Source organism: Melospiza georgiana, chromosome 3, assembly GCF_028018845.1.
Source record: "Melospiza georgiana isolate bMelGeo1 chromosome 3, bMelGeo1.pri, whole genome shotgun sequence".
Taxonomy (NCBI): Eukaryota; Metazoa; Chordata; class Aves; order Passeriformes; family Passerellidae; genus Melospiza; species Melospiza georgiana.
The window spans coordinates 75,118,624-75,137,921 of NC_080432.1; the positions used below are offsets into that span (position 1 = coordinate 75,118,624).

Sequence of the window (19,298 nt, forward strand, 5' to 3'; positions counted from 1 at the left end):
ATAAGGTACCAGATGGCAAAAAAGACCCTTTTCCATTGATGGATGGAGAAGCATGGCTTTTGTAGAGATTTAATTTTGAATCAGAGATGACCACAAGCATTATTTATTAAATAATTCTCATGTTTCTCATGTTTCATAGTGCTTCTATCTATCCGCAATAATAATCTGAAGGCAGTTGGAAGTCCCAAAACCTATGTCTTCTACTCAACAGAGAGCAGAAAAATTGGTGTTTTTATCAGACTTTTTATTGAAAAATGTCTTTTGTGATCTTGGCAGGATTTTGGAAGACACTTGTAAAAGACATAATCTGTTTCAATTGGTTTCTGAGAGATAAAGGAAAAGTGCATTTTTAAGAGATCCTTCTTTTGTACGCATGGAGAGAGATGTGCAACAAATGTATGCATGGTGCTACTTAGAACTTCCCATTTGGTACAGTATCTTCCTAAACCACTCAGCTATGCCAAGGTCTCAGCTTTAACTAGCTGTAATTGCTTCTCTTGTTGAAGGTCTGAACAGAGGGACTTGTCAGGACATGAGATCAAACAGAGCTGATTTCTCCAATCCATGTCAGGAGATGAAGCATATTGGTGACTACAGGAGGAAAATCTCTTTTACTGATTCTGTGCTGTGCCACTTCTGTATGTGAATGAGTAATTGCAGTCTAAAGGGCAGTTTCTTTTATGCATTGTAATTGCATTTAATACTGCACATAGCTTGAAGCAGACCAATTAGCTTAACAACTGTCTTCATCTTTCTCCAAGGAGCAGTGGACACAGTCTGCAGTACTGCTGTGCATTGGTTCTTCAACAACACCTGGCTTACCTTTAGTGTCTGCTGTCAATCCACACGTGCTGGGAAAAAGCCAGATTCAGAATAGCTAGGGAACAAACTCAAGAAGTCCATCACTTTCACCTCAGCTACTCATCAGTAGACAGTCAGCAAGCAATACATACACATAGACTATTAATGGGGCTATAGTATTTGCCTTTAAAACTAAAACAGAGGACTGGAAATGAAAATATTGCAAGGTGGAGTGATTCACAGTGTGGAGTTTTGCTTTGTCTACTATCAATGTGCTCAAATGGAAGGTGAGCATGCCAGTGATGAAAGGCCTCAGACACTGAGTTAATGGCCATTCCTATCTGGAGACATCCAGCAATCAATACATAACTGTGCCACAGTTTATCAAAATGCTGTGCAGCAGTGGAATATTGTCAACAGTACTTAGATTTAGCAGGTGGAGCACAAACCATTTCTCCTTACCTGACTGAAAAGTATCACTTGCACTATTATGAAGACCTAAAAAGTCCTAACGAAAGAACTCTCTTTCTAAGGAGTCATCCCAAGAGAGCATGACCGAGTATTTCAAAATTTATATAATTCTGCTCCACCTTTATTAAATGACCTCAGGCAAGCTGTCAATATATGTGAGCTCTATAAACATTTTTCCTAAAACAGGATTCCATCATTCCAGTGTAGGGGCAGTAAATAGCATATGAAAGAATATGAATGCAGAGGAAATATCCATGTTACACAGCTCATTCTTAACAAATATTATTTTTGCAATACTTAACACTGTTGGCAACTCTATACCTATCATGGGCTTAAAATTCCTGATGAGTGGGCAAAAACCAGTCCTGTTTTCTAAGTAGAGTCTGTTGCAGTCAGCCTTGTAAAAGAAACCTTTTTAGTGTCAGTGATAATGAAAATACCTGGTACCTCTGACAGCGTTAAAATGGTGTCATGACCCGGCAATTTCTATTCAGGGCTGTCACATCCATGCACTGCACAGATCGCGATTGTCATCATGTAAATGTAATAGGATTCTTTATCCTGCATTGTTGCTCAGCTGGGAAGAGTAATTCTGAGTTTCCTGTAAGTTCTGAATAGCAGCAGGGGGCCATGAATAGCTTGGAAACCTATATTTTTCCATTTATTTTTTTTTAAATGCAAATTACACTAGTAAGTCAAAAAAATCACTTTTGTTAAAAATACATTCAGAATTAACAAATGCCAAAAAGAAAGGAAAAAAAGACACATTTGGATTGTATCTCTTGCCTTCTGAATATTTTAGTTTATAAGAAAAGCCCAGCCTAGAAAAATAACATTCTTTACTGGATTTTGAGGAGGATACAGCTGTACAAATCAAAAATGCCATCCAGATATTCTCACATTACTGTGCTCTAAACTGCTTCCAGAAGAGATCTGTCCACTAATCATTTAGTTGAGTAGTCAACAGTCCTAACGTTTTTAATGGTGGTGCTCTAACTGCAACTTAAGCAAGGTTATGAATAACAACTTCATATAGGTATGTGCGTATATATATATATATATACTGTGTGTATGTGAGTGTGTGTATCTACTCTATATGTAATATATGAATACACATTTATATTGCAATCCATAGTAGTTAGATGTGCTTCCTATTTCCTAAGCATTTTACAAACATTAACAATTCAGACCTCACAAAAAGCCTGTGAGGCACATATTATTCCCGTATTATGGATGGGAAGACTAAGACACAGAGAAATTAAGGCGAAAATTTTCTAATTTAAAATCAGGCCTATAAGCTACGTGTAGACACTTCATTAAATCGTCTGACTTCTAAAATTGCTAACTACCAGTAGCCGCTGTTCCATGGGAAATCACTGAAAGGTATGAAAAATTATCTTCTGAAAATTGGATTGCTGCTTAGGTGCCTAAACTGGTTTCTTTTCATGTTAAAAAATGATTTTTATAGAAATATCATTTTGATTAACTGGTATACAGGGAAAGATAAAATAACCTGTTATGACATTTTCATCCCATTTAAACCTCTTCATTGTGTTTTATACTGTACATCTGCTATATTTAAGACTACAGAAAAGTAGAAACTTTTATAGTTTTGCAAGTTATGGGAAATTTCAGCCTGTCACTTGGAAGTTGCATGGGGTTTCCAGGGGGTGAAAAGCATCTCTACCCAGTAGGAACTCATATTTTCAGATACTCAAGTATGAAAATTTAAATTTGAGATCCAAATCAGCAATGAATGCCTTACAGGATCAGGCCTAGGGGACATTCATGTTTCATGCATGAAATTCCCAGCAGTATCTGAGATGGGAACCCTTGGTCCACTGCATCAGAATCTTCCTGGGTGATGCAGCTCCCAAAATAGTTAGTCCTGTGTATTTTATATACATAGACATACACACACCTCCACACACTTACATATATATATATCTATCTATATCTATATAAATCTCACTGAATCAATGTAGGTATAGTTCCTGAACATGTCCCATATCTTGTTTTCACTGGTGAATGCCTGTTCCTCTGTCATTGTCCAGAGTTGCTGCTTGTGACACTGTACATCCATGCAGACACAGCAAAGGGCACTGGCTTGTACAGGGATGGGTGAGTGGTGTGAGGCCGCTGGAGCAAGGGTTTGGCCAGCAGGGAAAAGGGACTTGCTCAGGGGTGCCTTGAGCATTTCCAAGCGCTGACCTTCCCTCTTGCCCTCAAAAGCTACGTGGTCACCTCAGGTGTGGTAGGTGCGTGCGTTTGTCTATGCAAGGTCTGAGCAAAGAAACAATGACAATCCAAGTTTCTGAAAAACCTGAGCAAAATATTGGGTTTTCCTAGTGAAAGCCATCTACGTTCTTGAAAATACAGATCAGATGTAGAATAAAACATATGTTCCTAGGAGTTCAGAGTATTTCATATACACATTGACCTACTAGCAAAATTCCCAAAGGCATCTTGTTGCCAACTACGTAACAGCACAGAGGGTTTTTTTCAGCCACAATAATACAGGAAGATAAAATACACGTTCTAACACACGACAGATCCCCCAAATATACCACAAAAAGGTCTTCAGTATTTCTTCAACTCAACTAATCCCTCCCTGCCCTCTCCAACCAAAATCAAGAAATAAAATATGTGGATCCCTTATGGTGCAATTAGAAAAAAAAAGCTCACTTACAGAGAATTTTTAGTTGAAATCAGATATAAAAGAGTAAACATAGCTAGTACATATATTCAGTTGGCCTTTGTTCATAGAAATCTGCAGATGTCTCTGTAGTTAGTAAAAGATGTTTAGAGATAGCTATAAAAGCACCTACAGTGCGATAAATAAAACCAGTGGGATTAAGAAGCACTGTTTCTGCTGCTTATTTCCAGTAGGTTCAATTATTAGTTTCTGTTACCCCTTTCCCCATCTTGACCCCCAAAAGGTTCTCAGTTATTTCTTTATTTATTTTTCTTTTTAATCATTATAAACTATTTCTTGACCACTGTGGAGCCCCAAAAGTAAAGCACTTATCAGACAGCTGGCAGTTTTCTACTTGGTTGCTCTGGAGCCATGGAGCAACAGAGCCTTATTCCCTGACATGAAAACAAAGCAAAACCAAACAGAAGAAAACCACTGACTTAGAAATCGTTCAGAATTAACAGCAGCATGTTAACTTCAGAAAGCTTGCACGTAGTTTCTCTAATGTGCAACGCAGTTGGGTTAAGGCAAGTATGAACTGTACAGCCTTCAGGGCAAACAATGCGCTGTCTATTGACTTCTGCTGCAAGGTCATCCTGGTGTTTCAGTGTTGTTGACTGAGGAGACTCAGCGCGGCCTGGAGTGTGGAGGAGGCTCCCACAGCACTGAGTGGGCTGGGTTCATGTCTTAATCCAGATGGGCCGTGCTGGCGGTGGCCAAGGGAAAAAAGGGACAAAAGGTGGCACCAATGCCTCTGCTGTGTCCCTCTGGTGCTGAGAGGCAGGAGGTTCAAGGAGGGGTTCTGGGGCGTCTCCTTTAGTACCTGTTAGAAAGAGAGGCTGCAGGTCTCTGTTGTTTTCTGTCTCACTGTTCAATCAGCTTTTATACAATATTTTTAGCACAAAAATTGAATTTCTTTTCTCTTTGAAGAACCAGGAGGCCATCCTGAAAGAGATTTTTGAACAGGTCCTCTAGCCCACCTTGAATAGTCCCCATGTTTACTTTGACCTAGAAGAAAGACAGAGAAAGAACAATACTTATAATCCAGCATATACTTTTCTGATCCCTGCCCTGCTGCTCTGGTGCCCTTTTGCAAGCAAGTGTAATCGACAAACCAGTTCAGATACACGTGGGATGAAGAGGACAGAAAGACAAAGTGTTTACTCAGGTAACTGCCTTGGCTCTCTCTGGAACATTGTTAGAGAAGTCAGCACAGGTTTTCTAAACAATCTTAGGCAGGAGTTATATTTAATTATAATCTTTACTGTATGTCCATGGGTCAACTGGAATATGACCTGATTTATATAATCCATCAGATACGTAGCTGTCTTTGTAAAACCAAGAAGTGACATGGTATGAGGGCAGAAGGGCTTGACTGCAGGTGCAGGGGAAAGCTGCCCCACAGCTCGCTCACAAAGCAGAGACCCTGCGCAAGTGCCACAGCCCGGCCACCTTAACAGTATTGTCCCAAACACATGTTTTGTAGCTAAAGCTTTCAGTCTAAAATGGACAAGATGTTGTTTGTTGATAGTGAAAGCTCAGGTCATAGGTTATTTAAATGTGTCTGAATCCCAAAACATGAGGTGATAATTACACAGAAGATTTGTACTGCATGAACATGTGGAATGTCATGATGGTTATACTCAAGGTGCTAGCTTTAGTGTCTTTTTTTTTTTTGTGTTTCATTTATACTTTCAGTGAATGGTGAAGTAGGTAGCGCTTTCAGTCTGTGCAACTATCTAGACAAATGCCTATATGTGTGTGTGTGTGTGTGTGTGTGTGTGTGTGTGTGTGTGTGTGTGTGCGTGCAGGAATACAGATACTGCAAATATTCTTAGGCTTCACAATAGGAGGAAAGCATGCTTCACTTCAGGGCTGCACTGCTTTTGAGCAATTTCTCCAGTGCATTAGGCATCAACATCAGACATGCATGGGGTTTTTTGCTTCACTTCTTCTTTTCTCGAACAAACAAGTTCAGTGTGAAGAACATAAAGAAAGATCTCTCTCCCCTCCCTCCTTCCTCCTGTTTTTAGAACAGTGATCATGCAGTGCAGTCTTGTTCCACAACTACCACTGTTTTTTCTCATGTGCAGCAGAATCAGTGTCAGGGAGTGTTTAGTCACCTTCCTCCGTCACCTCCCATGAGGAGAATTTTGTCTTGACAATTGATTTCCGCCATCTTATTGTGTCCTTCTCCCATGGTCTGGAAATGAGCACTGGCATCTCCGGCACAGAATGCCAGGAAGCTGCTTTTGAGTACATCAGCTGTGGCCACACTGCAAGGAGGTACATGAGCATCCCGTTCTGTTCAAAAAGCGTATTCGTTTTGAAGGGACTGTCTAGGCTTCTTGGCTTGTACAGCATAGAGCACACTGTTGGCACTTAAATAATAAAAAAATCCCATTTATAACAGGTAGAGAAATGTCACCATAAGAACTCTTCCCCAAGCATAGTTTTAAATTGCATATATTTTCCACTTTAAAAAGTAAACTGATTTAAATTAAATATTAAATTGGAAGAGGTGATAAGGAAAACTTTGATTGGAATTTAAAGCCTAAAACATAGAGGAAAAAAACTTCAATGAGAGTCTGAATCTAATAATTCTAGACTATTAAAGGTAACAGTAGCCAGAGATAGTCACTTTAATTAACTATCTAAAGATAATATTTCTTTTTCAGAGACCAAGGTTTTTCTTTTCCTTAGATATCCTGTTCATTTGGGGTAGTTTTGCATAACTGATGAAACACCACAGAAAGCAACTATGTGTGTTTAAACTGAATTAGAATGTTCTTAAAAGTAGAGCTTGATTGATGAAAATCACAAATAAAAAGTAATAAATCTTTAGATGAAATAGTCCTGATGACAGAATAAAAATGTAAATATGAGAAGCCTGAATAAATTAATAAAATTTGCACATGTAAGTTGGTTCAATATAACCTCCACATTAACAAAATGAAGTCCTAACTTTAGCACACAGGAAGAACTGGTCACAAAACAGTATGTCTTAACAGTTGGCAATTAGTAAACCCAGCATTCCTTCAGAAGAATAGGTAAATAGTGCATGTATAAAGGACTTAAAATTGATTTCAATCACTTAGATGAAAAACTGTCTGACTTTCCAAAGAAATAAGTTTCTGTTGATGGACTTCTGTCATTGCAATCCATTAATTCATATCAGCAAGCAGTGGATAATGACTGAGAGCTAACACAAAATTCTGTATGTCTTTAAGATTTGTACTAGTTCTGTGTATGAATCAATCTGGTAAATATATAGGGGCTTCTCTGTTCTGTATTACTGAACTACATGTTGAAATTTGTATTTTGAAAGAATCTGAACAACCATTAGAAGCTGATATTGTTTTGGTGAGCTCTTCAAAGAGGAGGCCACATGCTCTCCTTCCATTTTGCAGCATGCCCGGCACACCACAGCACAGAGAACAAACTGCTGTTGTGCCTCTGCATATAGTTAGCCATCAGATGATTTAAAGGCACCTGTCTCCTGTTCAATTTCTCTAACAAATCCAGAGCTCCATATGAGATGTGGCCAGTGTGAGTCTGAATAGGACAGGATGCAGTGCTGGCAAAAAGTGATCCCTCTTTTTTCTTGATCTTCTGCCGGAATTAGATGGGATGATAATATATCTTCCATATATTATGCTTAATATATCTTCTGTTGCCTATGAATCCAAAGACATTGTGTAGCAACTGATAAAATTATGGAAATAGTTATATGAATACACATATATGGACATACATGGGTATAGTTGCATCCTGGATGGACATGATTATGGCTTGGAAAGCCATGATTGTGCCTCCTCCTCTCCTCTCCTCTCCTCTCCTCTCCTCTCCTCTCCTCTCCTCTCCTCTCCTCTCCTCTCCTCTCCTCTCCTCTCCTCTCCTCTCCTCTCCTCTCCTCTCCTCTCCTCTCCTCTCCTCTCCTCTCCTCTCCTCTCCTCTCCTCTCCTCTCCTCTCCTCTCCTCTCCTCTCCTCTCCTCTCCTCTCCTCTCCTCTCCTCTCCTCTCCTCTCCTCTCCTCTCCTCTCCTCTCCTCTCCTCTCCTCTCCTCTCCTCTCCTCTCCTCTCCTCTCCTCTCCTCTCCTCTCCTCTCCTCTCCTCTCCTCTCCTCTCCTCTCCTCTCCTCTCCTCTCCTCTCCTCTCCTCTCCTCTCCTCTCCTCTCCTCTCCTCTCCTCTCCTCTCCTCTCCTCTCCTCTCCTCTCCTCTCCTCTCCTCTCCTCTCCTCTCCCCTGTTGTGTTTTTCTTTCTTTCCTTGCATACTGTGAAGGTTTACATTGGTGATATCTGGGGAGCAAACTCCGCAGGGAACCAAATCTTTCCTCCCAACAAATAAAGCTTTAAAATACTTGGTATTTTAAAGGCTTCTTGTTATATCAGCATGTTTTGATTTCTAATACATAATATTGCTGTAAATAGTGCTACAAGCAGATCAAACCTTGACTTGATTAACTTGACATTCGAATTTGTCACTCCATTACCTAATGGACTGCCTACATTTACAGAGCAACTGCAATGTGAATACATATGCATGTGTTACTAGTGTGTGTCAGCTGTAAATAAAGAAAGGTATTCCTAAATGCCATAAAAGCTTCTTAAGGACAGATTGTAGCGATCCTAGAGAGCCCTGTCAAAGACTATACAGTCAGAGGGAAACATGAAGTGTCTTTATTTGACTGTGGCTGGGACATGGCAATATTTTTGTGGGTTGATTGAACAAATGTCCGCTCACATTCTGTTTTCTGTCTCTTGTTAAAGACAGCTAAATCCCCTGTACTCCAGTGAGCATGCAGCATTGGAATAAGAGAAAACACAGTTTACATGGATTAATCATCTATCTCTTCATCTAAGTTACAGGCTGAAAACTATTGCCTTCTTTTTCTTTTTTTCACAGGTCTAGTTTTCTTTCCAGTCAGTATGAAGATGCATAGTAAATGCAATCTGCTGTTCTGGAAGAAACACTGAGAGCATAAAGAGAATGGGATAATAGCTAGAGGGCTCCATATGTTGATGACAAGGTATGGTATACTGAGAAAGAGATAGGATTAGAATTGTTCTAAGTACCTATGTACCTCATATAAAACTATGAAGGAAATAACATTTTCTAAATGTGCAGCACTGTGCCAAAAGTGCAGGTGAAAAATATTTACTTGAGCACAGACAGATGGGAAGCTGAAGCTGAGACGACATTGGAGATATGCACCATTGTAATTTGAGATTATTAAAAAGCTCCTAGCAAAGCTCCTGAAGGGCCCAGTTCCAAACACCAACACAGAACAGATTGTGCAACTGATAAAGGAGTAAATGTGAGATTCCATTCAAAAATACACTAATCCATTAGTAGACTTGCTTCCACTAATCCGAAGAAATGAAATTGCATTCAAAGGTGAGTGGAATTGTGTGTTGGGATGGCTACTGTTTGCTTGAACTTAGTTCTTTTCCACAAAAGAAATGCTCAGATGAGAAACAAAGAAAAAATGTAACTGTTGCCCCTTTATGAGTTGTGTGGTGCTGTGCTTTTAGTGTGTAGGGCATTGACAGCAAATAAAAAATATTTCCAAAGGCTGCAGCAGTGAGGTAAGATTTATCTAGGCAGTCAGGTAAGATTTATCTAGGCAGTCAGGACTGTTCTGCATTTCAGTTGATATCAGTACAAGAAATATTTGGAAACGATTGTTCCTGGGCTGGTCTATGGTTGCGCATCAGTTCTAGTGTGAATATACTCCAGCTGTGTGTATGAGCTGAGATTTGTTTGTTCATTTAACTCCCAAACATATCAGATTGCACTCTACCATGGAGTTGTCACTCAATGGTTAGGTAAAATACTGTCTTCTATTCAAACTAGTTTTAAAAGCCATATGTTGTTACATTTGTTTCAGCTTTTTTAAATGTGGAAACTGGAAATGAGGTGCAGAGGTGCCTTGGTGAACAGATGCTCTGGTAAGACAAATGCTAAATGCATCCACTAAATTAGCAAGTTTCTGGACTTTTGATAAAACTTCATAAAAATCCACTTTTTTTCACAGCCAAGGTTTGTCACATATGATTAATGTTTTTTCTACACCAAATTGTCGCTGTCTCTGAGTGGAACCTGCCTGAATGAAAATAGGGAAAAATCAGGTAAGAGTTGGATGCTGTTTGAACAACTGTGACACATGATATCCTACCCTAAGAAATCATTCTAATTCAACACAAGAGTAATGTTGGTTCCTAAGTGTAACTTGAATTCAGTCCATCAAAAAAGGCTTCTGACTATTCTTAATTTTTAAGTCATGCCATCTTTCAGTTTAATGATCCTTTAATATCAGGCTGCCACTCTGCTGAATATCCTAGAAGTTAAGTACTTACATATACATGGGCTGAAGCTGTAAATGAGATGTCTTCTGTGGACCTTGATAGCCATAAGAGTCAAATCCACCTATGAAATCAACTGAAAGGGGAGAAATTGCTTTCATTAGCAACATCTTTTCAGAACTGATAGGCACTATCATTCAAGAACTACCCAGTACACAGATTATTTTTGACGGGTCCTCTAATAATCTGTTAATATTAGACCAGATAATTGGGAAGATACAGAGAAACAGTAAAAAGTAAAGAAAGGCAAAGTATCCCTTTTTTTCCCTTTACTTTTAAAATCCATTCAATTTCAAAACCACATAAAAACAGTAAAGCATTTATAACAACCATCTTCCCACCAGAAATAACCACACATCCCTCTTTTTCAAGTAGACCACCTCACTAATACAACACAACATGCTATTTAGACATTACAACTGCTGAAAACCATTTATTTCTGGGCATGAATGCATTGCTTCTGACTGTGATTACTGTGGCTGGCTTGCTGTCATACCATGGCTCAGCAGAGGATGTAGAGGAGGGAGTACATTGATCCAACTCCGTCTCAGAAGTTTCTCTGATTCCCTGTTTTGACATTTGGGTTGAAATGCATGAACAGAGAGTTGGAACAATTTATCTGAGCTTCAGAGATGAAACTTCACAGATGTAAGGAAACCTGCATTTCTCTCAAGATACTGAAGGTCTGCAAGAAGGTTGTAGGGTGGGAGTTATTTATTAATTCACACAACTGCCAGCTTCTGATGGCCTTCTCATGTTTGTTTTAAACAATTTCCAGGAAAATTCAATCTCAACTGAGCCCAAGGCCTCTATATCTCTGCTAAAACACTTTCTTTGCACAGGTAAAAGGGTGCCATTTGCTTCCTTTGTCCCAGGAGACTCAACTATTGGCTTATAGGGGTTATCTGGGGGCAGTTCTCGTCCCTGAAGTATTGTCTCTTACATCACAGATCTGAATTGGACCTTACTTTGATAGAAAAGGGCCAAAGAGTTCAGATATAGAAGTGCATTTTTCACTTGTCTGGTCAATGCTACTGACAGACTGGCTCTGTGTACATTAAAAGAAAAGAGAAAAAAAGAAAAAGAAAAAGAAAAGGCTATTTGATAGAAAACAACTTCTTGTAAATCTAAAATGCAGTTACAGTCACAAGCAACAAAAAAGTAAATTTACATGGTTTGAAAACTTCCACAGTGGTTGGACTCCTTAACACTTGCATTTATAAAGTTGTTTTAATACTAAGGTACCCCCCAATTTGTGCCACACTTAGTCACACTTATCAATACAGTTTCAGCCATTCCAGACATTTACCAAAATATCAAATTCTTGTACGCCTTCTTTTACCAATCTGCAAGTAAAGAGCTACCAAAACACTGGACTGCCTGGGTACAGTATGTCTCCATTGCAACTGCACACATGTTGAATCTGTCATAAAGTCATTCTTTGCTGGCAAGAATGGCCCCTGCAGAAATAATTTAGCCATTTCTGTGCCCTGTAGCAGCATTATGTGTATTCCTATCCCAGAAAGATGTGTTACTAAATTAATCCCTGACATCTCTAATGAAGGAGGTTCTGTAGCCTCTCTGTGTTGCTTTTCCCTGTGCCTAATTTCCTAATGTCTAATTTAAATGTAATTTCCTGCAAATTAACTACTTATCTATATTTTGGCCTTTTCTCCCTATGGATATGAAGAAAAATGAGCCATTTTTTTCTCTTATAGCTTTTTAAACCTTTAAAAGAAGTATATCATGCCATCCATTGTTTTCTGGTTTAAGCAAACCTAGTTATTTCAAATTTTTTTTCACAGCTCATGTTGTGCAAGCCTCTACATTTTGAATCCTGAAGATTTTTCCTCAGTTTACTTATGTTTTTCTTACAGTGAGGTGCACAAATCAGGACTAACTGGGACAACTGCCATACAGTTTTCTGTTCATTACCTGAAATAATTCAGTAGGTTTTGGGGTTTTGTATGTTTGGTTGGGATTTTTTTTCTTGTTTTTGTTGTTTGTGTTTTGCATCATTTGGGTTTGGTTTCCAATTTCTTTTTTCAACAGCATTGCACAAATGCCTAATAATTAGCTCTTTATTTTTTGTTTTGACACTAACTGTAGCTTAGCCTAGTCTATATTTTATTTGAAGATGATTGATTCTTTCCCACAGGAGTTCTTTTGCACTTGTCTGTACTGAATTTCACCTTCTTGATTTCAAGAAGATTATTTTGACTTCTAATCCTATATTCACAAGTGCTTGTACCCTTCCCAGTCTAGTTAATCTTAAAATTTTTACATATGTTCTCTCTTCTATCCTCATTGTTGTTAATAAAAATAATGAAGAGAATTATTTCCCTAGCTGAGGTTCCAGTGGGATCCCATCTGAAATGTCCCATCTGCTTTATAACTACATTTCAAATAGAATTTTAAACAGTTCTGCACTCCACCTATGCTGACTGCATCTGGACAGTACTTTCTTGAACTTCTTACAAAACCTTTTATAATGTCAAAATCTTGCTAAAATAAAGACAAACGCTATTTGTTGCATTCCACTTAATCAATGTCTGCAACCATCAAAATACCTTTATCAAAATGTTATCATGTCTTTGGGAATGTACTAAGTTTACAGGCAGAAAATGAAGAATATTGTTTAGTGAAGTGCTAGGCTGGGAGAAAAAAAACCCCTCAATTCAAATACAAAGATTGCAGAAAAAAGAATGGATGTATGTTTTGCTGCAGGTATGGTTTGTTGTTTGCTTGCCCAATTTTCTTCTCTTTTTGTTACTCTTGATTCCTGACAACACAAGTCAGAAAATGCCTGTGTTGGATCAGTGCCTCACCGTTGTCAACTCATGTCACTTTAGGGATATTGTTTATACTCATTTGTCCAGCTTTGCATTTCTTCTTGTACTTTCCTAGAACATTTTATTTCAAGCAACCTGTAAAACATTATTAATAGGCTGCAGGCATAGACACTCTGCTTTGCAGATGTGGGGCAAAAGCTTGTCTTAAGGGCTTTTCTCAGAAAGCTAAACCAATGTGTTGAGAAAAAGATTTCTTTGAGAAAAATGATTTTGTGTGAGCATGAGGGAAAGATGCGTGCTGAATACCTCTTCGTGCATGGTGGCTTTGCCCCGCTGTAGAGAGCAGGCACAGAGTGTTAGTAAGCCAGATTGCCAAGTTACAAACAAAGCAAGGTGGTAGAGACATTTCTGTGTTCAGCTCACTATAGAAGCTGCCATGTGTGTAACCAAACGATGGCAGGGCAGCGAGTCCGACCATGACCTCACTGGAGACATACAATGGCTTCTTGCAGGCAACAACAAGCTTTCCAAGGTAGGTGAAAGGAGGTAATAGAAAGTGAACTCCAGCACAAAAGGGTTTCATCAATTTGTTTGCAGCAAGGTTTCTTCATGGCGGCTGCTTCTCAGCACTGCAAACCCCGTGGTGTCCAGACTGTGCTAAAAGCTCCCTGTGGACTCTGAGATGGTTTCTTAAAGCATGCAGCAGGCTGCCCTTTCTGCAGGCATTTTATCCTGGCTGTGCCTGAAAGGTCACCGAAATGTCATACAACTGATACATTCCTGGCAGCCATAACATCAGATGAATAAAACAAGGCTCATTATCTGAATCACTACAGAGGTGTCCATCCCTAGCTTCATACATCAAACACTTTTTTTGTCTACTCTATCGTACATTCATCTTACATGTCACTGATATCACAAGAGGCTCATGTTGTGTTTGACTTTAGTAAAAGCACACATGAACTTACAAACATAATACAATTGCTTTTGTGGTGGTTTGACCCTGGATGAACACCAGTTGTCCACCAAAGTCACTCTGTTGATTCCCTTCTCAGATGAATAGGAGAGAGAAAATGTAACAAAGGGTTCATGGGTCCAGATAGAGACAGGGAGAGATCACTCAGCAATTACCATCACAGGCCAGATAACCTTGAATTATTACCAAAGAAGAGCAATATCATGAGAAATAAAGCCAAATATTAAATTTTCTTCCCAGGTTTAACTCCTGATTCTCTGCCTTCTCCATCCCAGTGACATCGGGGAATGAGAAATGGGGGTTGTGGTCAGTTCATCACAAGTCTCTCTGCTGCTCCTTCCTCCTCAGGGGGACATCTCCTTATATGCTTCCTCTGCTCCAATGTGGGGTCCCTCCTATGGGAGAGAGTCCTCCAAAAACTTCTCCAATGTGAAGTCCTCCCACAGGCTGTAATTCTTCATGAACTGCTCCAATAGGTCCCTTCCTTGGGGTGAAGTCCTTCAGGACCAGCCTGCTCCAGTGGGTGCCCCCTCAGGGTCACAAGTCCTGCCAGCAACCCTGCTCTGGTGTGGGCTCCTCTCTCCTTGGGGCCACAGATCCTTACAGGAGCCTGATCCAGCACGGGCTCCCCACAGAGTCACAGCCTCCTTTGGGCACCCACCTGCTCTGCCTGGGGTCCTGCATGGGCTGGGGTGGATCTCTGCTCCCCCATGGCCTTCCCTGGGCTGCAGGGTTGTTGCTCTCACTCCATTCCACTCTTCAACTGGAGTTATTATGCATTTTTTTCCCCTTTTTCAATCTGTTATCCCACAGGCACTACCCCTGTCACTGACATGCCAGCAGTGGGTCCATCTTGGAGCTGTGTGACACTGGCTCTATCAGAAGCCACAGGAGAAACTTCTAGTAGCTCTTCACAGAACACACCCCTGTGACCCCCTCAAAACCTGGCCATGCAAACCCATCTTTGACATATTGTGTGCTGAAATTTTTATTTTCCTTGCTGCACTTGAATAGGATAATAGCAGTACTACTTACCTGAAATATGTGTTATAAAAAAATTCAGATTATTTTCTTCTTTTGCTTGTGTTAAGGGTCTTGTCAGACATATGACTGTTACAAGTGTAACACAAGACATACGGCTCAAAGTAGGGACATACTTTCTATCAATAATTACCCACAGGAATGTGAAATTTCAACCTTTGCTCACAGTCAGAGTCCCCACTGTTTCTGCTGTACTTCTGTACTTCAGGACAGGATGAGAGGCATAAATGGGTTTCTCATTTTCCATTTCTGGAAGTCTACAGTATATAGAAGGACCACTAAAATGCGATGCAGAAAAAAAAAAAAACAACCCAGTGCTTGGCATTACAATGGTCCTTAACCATATTCATGCATCTATTAAATAATACAAAAAACCCTAGAATTACCCATGATAAAGATGATACCTTTTTAAAAAAAGAGTTAATGACCATGGAGGTGTATGTGCATGCCATGACTGGACATATGTCCTGTGTGGTATAGCAGAGAGACAACACGTGGTGTTCATATCCTACATCTGACCTGTGAGATCTTAAATTTATCTGCAACCTCTCAGAGCCGAAGACTTGGCTCCCTGGACTAAGGTTTTTCAAGTGCTGCAATTGAGCTTCACTGCCACAGCAAGGCACATCACTGCAGGTGTAGCTGGAAGGAAGGAGAGATGGCAAACAAACTACATCTAAAAACATTACTGAGAGCAGTGCTGATGCAGAAGTATGTGAGGCAAGAGAGAGCTGTGCATAAATAGCGGTAGCTAAAAACTGGTCAAATTGAGAAAAAAAATAAATGGAGGGAAGTAAAATTAAGTTTAATTTTAATACCTTGGAAATGACATATGGGGCAAAAATATTAAAAAACATATGGGGACACCTTTGCTCTTGCAGTTTTGCCAGTATCCTGCTACCCAGCTCTCTGTTTGGTGAAGACACTTCCAAACAATTCAGTGCTGCTGCCTTTTTATGCTGTGAGCATGGTCTGGTGGCTCTTCCACAAAATAGCACACAGGAGGAGATTTGCTTGAATGTGATCTCCATAAAGTTTGTTTACAGTGGTAATCAAACATTATTGGTCTTTGTGCTGAGTACACAGTGATTTAGGCTCTCAAACCACAGCAGAGCCAAACACCAGGGAAACATGGGGAAGGAGACATCTGCCAGCACATGAGGCTGTGCCCTTTCTGCTGTCACAGGAGGATTCAGAAATGGCATAAGGACTTGGACATGAGGTCCAGTTCTTGTGGTGCAATGAGCAGCATTTCTGCCAAGCAGTCAGTAATGAAGGGCCTGTGAGTGCTCTCAGCTCAGCCATTTGCAAGGTGAATATAAAACCTCAGATTTTGAAACTGTAACCTCATGGCATTTGTGAGCTCTACAATGGCCACTGGAGCTGCAAAGGGAAGCCCTTACACAAATTTTGATGGATTTTCTCAGCTCAGATTTTGCTCCACTGCCACTATTTTCATGCTGTTTACTTGTATGATAATCAAAGTTATTCAGTAATTTTTTGCTTCACAGGGTCTTGTCCTCCAATTTTTTCTCCTTTTATCGTGCTTCTTGTTGGTGCAAGGCACCATCTTCTTCTGTCTCTGTTTCTGCTGATCCCCTGGCTGAATCTTTTATCAGCTCTTCTGAGATAAGATGTAGGAGTGGGGAGGTACTCAGGTTTGTGAAGTCTAATAAATATGATCTGGTGTTTCTGCCCTCACAGAAATACAGGCAGAGATCTCTGTCTATAATTAGGGAGCAACAGGCATGGTGATATTGTTTGCAGGTGACTCCAGCTCATGGTTGTACCCAGCAGAAAATACCAAGATGAATGGTCCTGTGGGTCCAGAAATTAGACAAGTCACAATTTGTCTCAGATTTGCAGGTGGAGAAGGCGTCTGGTCAGTGGCTGATTCTTGAACCATGACATGAGGAAGACCATGCTCTGGAGCAAGGCCTCTGCAAGGCGTGGCTGGCCTACAGTGGGGACCATGTTGAGAGGATGGGAACCAAGGTGCTTGCTGAGCAGAAAGGAGCCGGGATGAAAGTAGTCAGGACTAACCAAGCAAGACTGGGAGGCATGAGCCCAAGGTGGCTGAAGGCAGAAACTGGGACCAGGGATAAGGCAGGCAGGAGTAAGGACCAAAGGGCAGGTGGAAACATCTGGAGCATAGCTGCAGCAATGAGAAGTACTGGACTGAAATGGCCAGCACTCCCTTTTATCCCTAGCAAAGACAGCAAGCCACCTGTCAACATGTACACCTGGAAATAGGCTGCCTGACCTCTGCAAGGCTTTGCAAGGATTGTCTCTAAACTTGCAGAGGGGCTTGTCTGATGCTTACTAAAGAAAGAAAGAAAGAGTAAAAGACCTGCACTCAGCTAAAAGAACAAGAGAACAATAATAAGCAAAGAGAACAATAATAGTCTGAACAATATATTATTTTTCTAAACTGGATAGACCTGAGCATTGCTGGATAACGGCTATTTGCATTCAAATTTTCATCCCTAAGTGCTGAGCAAAAAAATATAGCCCTGCAATATAGATTTTGACTGACAAACCATTCTAAGAATTAAATGTGTGGTAGACTGAATTATTGTAGAAGTTATCAAATGAGTCATTAGGAAAAATTGTTCTTAGCCAGATCACTGCTCGGGGTGAGCAATAAAGAGAAGAAAAGAAGGAAAAAGAAAATGCCTGGGGCAGTGGCCTCCAAGTGTGACTGCCACACTAATAAATTAGAAAAAGGGTCATTAGTAGGTGCAACAAAGGGGAGAATTAAGGCCCAAATCTATGAAAGTTAACAATCCAATGCTAATGAAGACCTATCTAGATATTTGAAAGGAAAAGCAATAAGGAAAACTTTAACAGGAGTCATGCTGATAAAAATAATTTAATACAAAGCTATGTTCATGGCATGTAGGAAACTGCAAGGAGCTCACACTGACTGTCTCAGCAGGAAGGACACTGAGGCTGTGGGCAGGTGTCCTTCGTAGGGCCACTGGAAATAATTAATTAGTCTGGCCCACTCACAGCAGCTCATCACCATTCCTCTCCAAGTCTGCTACCTGTCAGCCTGGAGTGAGCTTGGATAGCCAGGACCTGCTGTTCACCCACTAATCTTGGCTGAAACCCTAAGAAGGCAGCCAGCGGCCCTCAAAGGGTGGGACACCAGAGTGGGGAAGGAGGCCAGCAGCCCCACATGGCCACTTGCAGGCTGCTCCTCTTCAGAATCCAAAAACTGTCTCTCTTCCACCTCAGGGGATGAAGGGGGAGATGCTCCCCATTGGAGAGTCTCCTTTTAAAGACAGCCCTCCATGTTCAGTGCAAAGTAGCAGGAAAGTACTGATGTTGAAATGAAGTCTTTCACCAGCACCAGAACAAAACATGCCTGAAAGTATTTTGCAAGCAATTTTCAGCTTGTGGAGAGCTTCAGATTTTGCTAATTTTTTCCTGATTTTGAATATGAGCTTTTTTTTTTTGCAATGTCAAAACATTTCTATGTCCTGGAAGACCACACCCCATTCAGCTGCATCAACAACCTGAGCATTGCTTCAAATGATCTGTAGCCTTTATTATCAGAACCATCACTAGTTACTACTAATTTTTGCCACTGGCTTGACACAACTGCCTGGGACACTGTTTCATGGTCTGAATGCCTTTGTGCTCCTCTCCTGAAATAAACAATTTATGACGAGTAATATTTTCCCAATGGTTTGGTATGAAATGTATCTTTCTTCAAAAAAACAGATGTTATCAGTTCATTCACTATTGACATGGGCAGATATTTTCTGCAATGTCATTCTTGAATAGGTAAAAATTGTGTGATCTATAGTTAAAAAAAAATTGTAAGGTAAGTATATTTCCCTGGCTGATACAATGCAATGATCTTATTAAGCAGTATTGCATTGTGATCAGCTGCTGGAATGGAAATGTTACTTCCTTCAAGCTTTAAGTTATGTTATTTAGACATTTTTAAACTGGGGGTTGACAATCCCCACAGGAGGTGGTGATGGATGCAGGGGGAGTGGCAGGGAAGACAGGAGAGGGAGAAAAGAAATCATCAGAGATGAAGCCAGCAATGCCACCATTTTCCCTTGTGTGATTTTATTTATATATTTGTCTCATGCCACAACCCCGTCTCCTAGGGATTCCTTGAACATCAACTTCATTAGT

General features: G+C 40.3%; 1 protein-coding gene across 3 annotated transcripts in view; it reads right to left on the reverse strand.

Moving 5' to 3' along the window:
- Positions 1 to 227: 227 nt before the first annotated feature.
- NKAIN2 (sodium/potassium transporting ATPase interacting 2) overlaps positions 228 to 19,298 on the reverse strand; it is a 508,006-nt gene continuing 488,935 nt past the window's right edge. The window contains exons 6-8 of one of the 3 annotated variants that reach the window (XM_058019463.1): positions 10,329 to 10,410; positions 6,091 to 6,348; positions 228 to 4,975 (exon numbers count right to left, since the gene is read on the reverse strand). In XM_058019463.1, the coding sequence (XP_057875446.1) occupies positions 6,276 to 6,348; positions 10,329 to 10,410 (155 nt within the window). In that variant the 3' untranslated portion in view covers positions 228 to 4,975; positions 6,091 to 6,275. Of the gene's footprint in view, positions 4,976 to 6,090; positions 6,349 to 10,324; positions 10,411 to 19,298 lie in introns of those variants that run through there. The other 2 variants (XM_058019464.1, XM_058019465.1) reach the window with 2 other exon arrangements.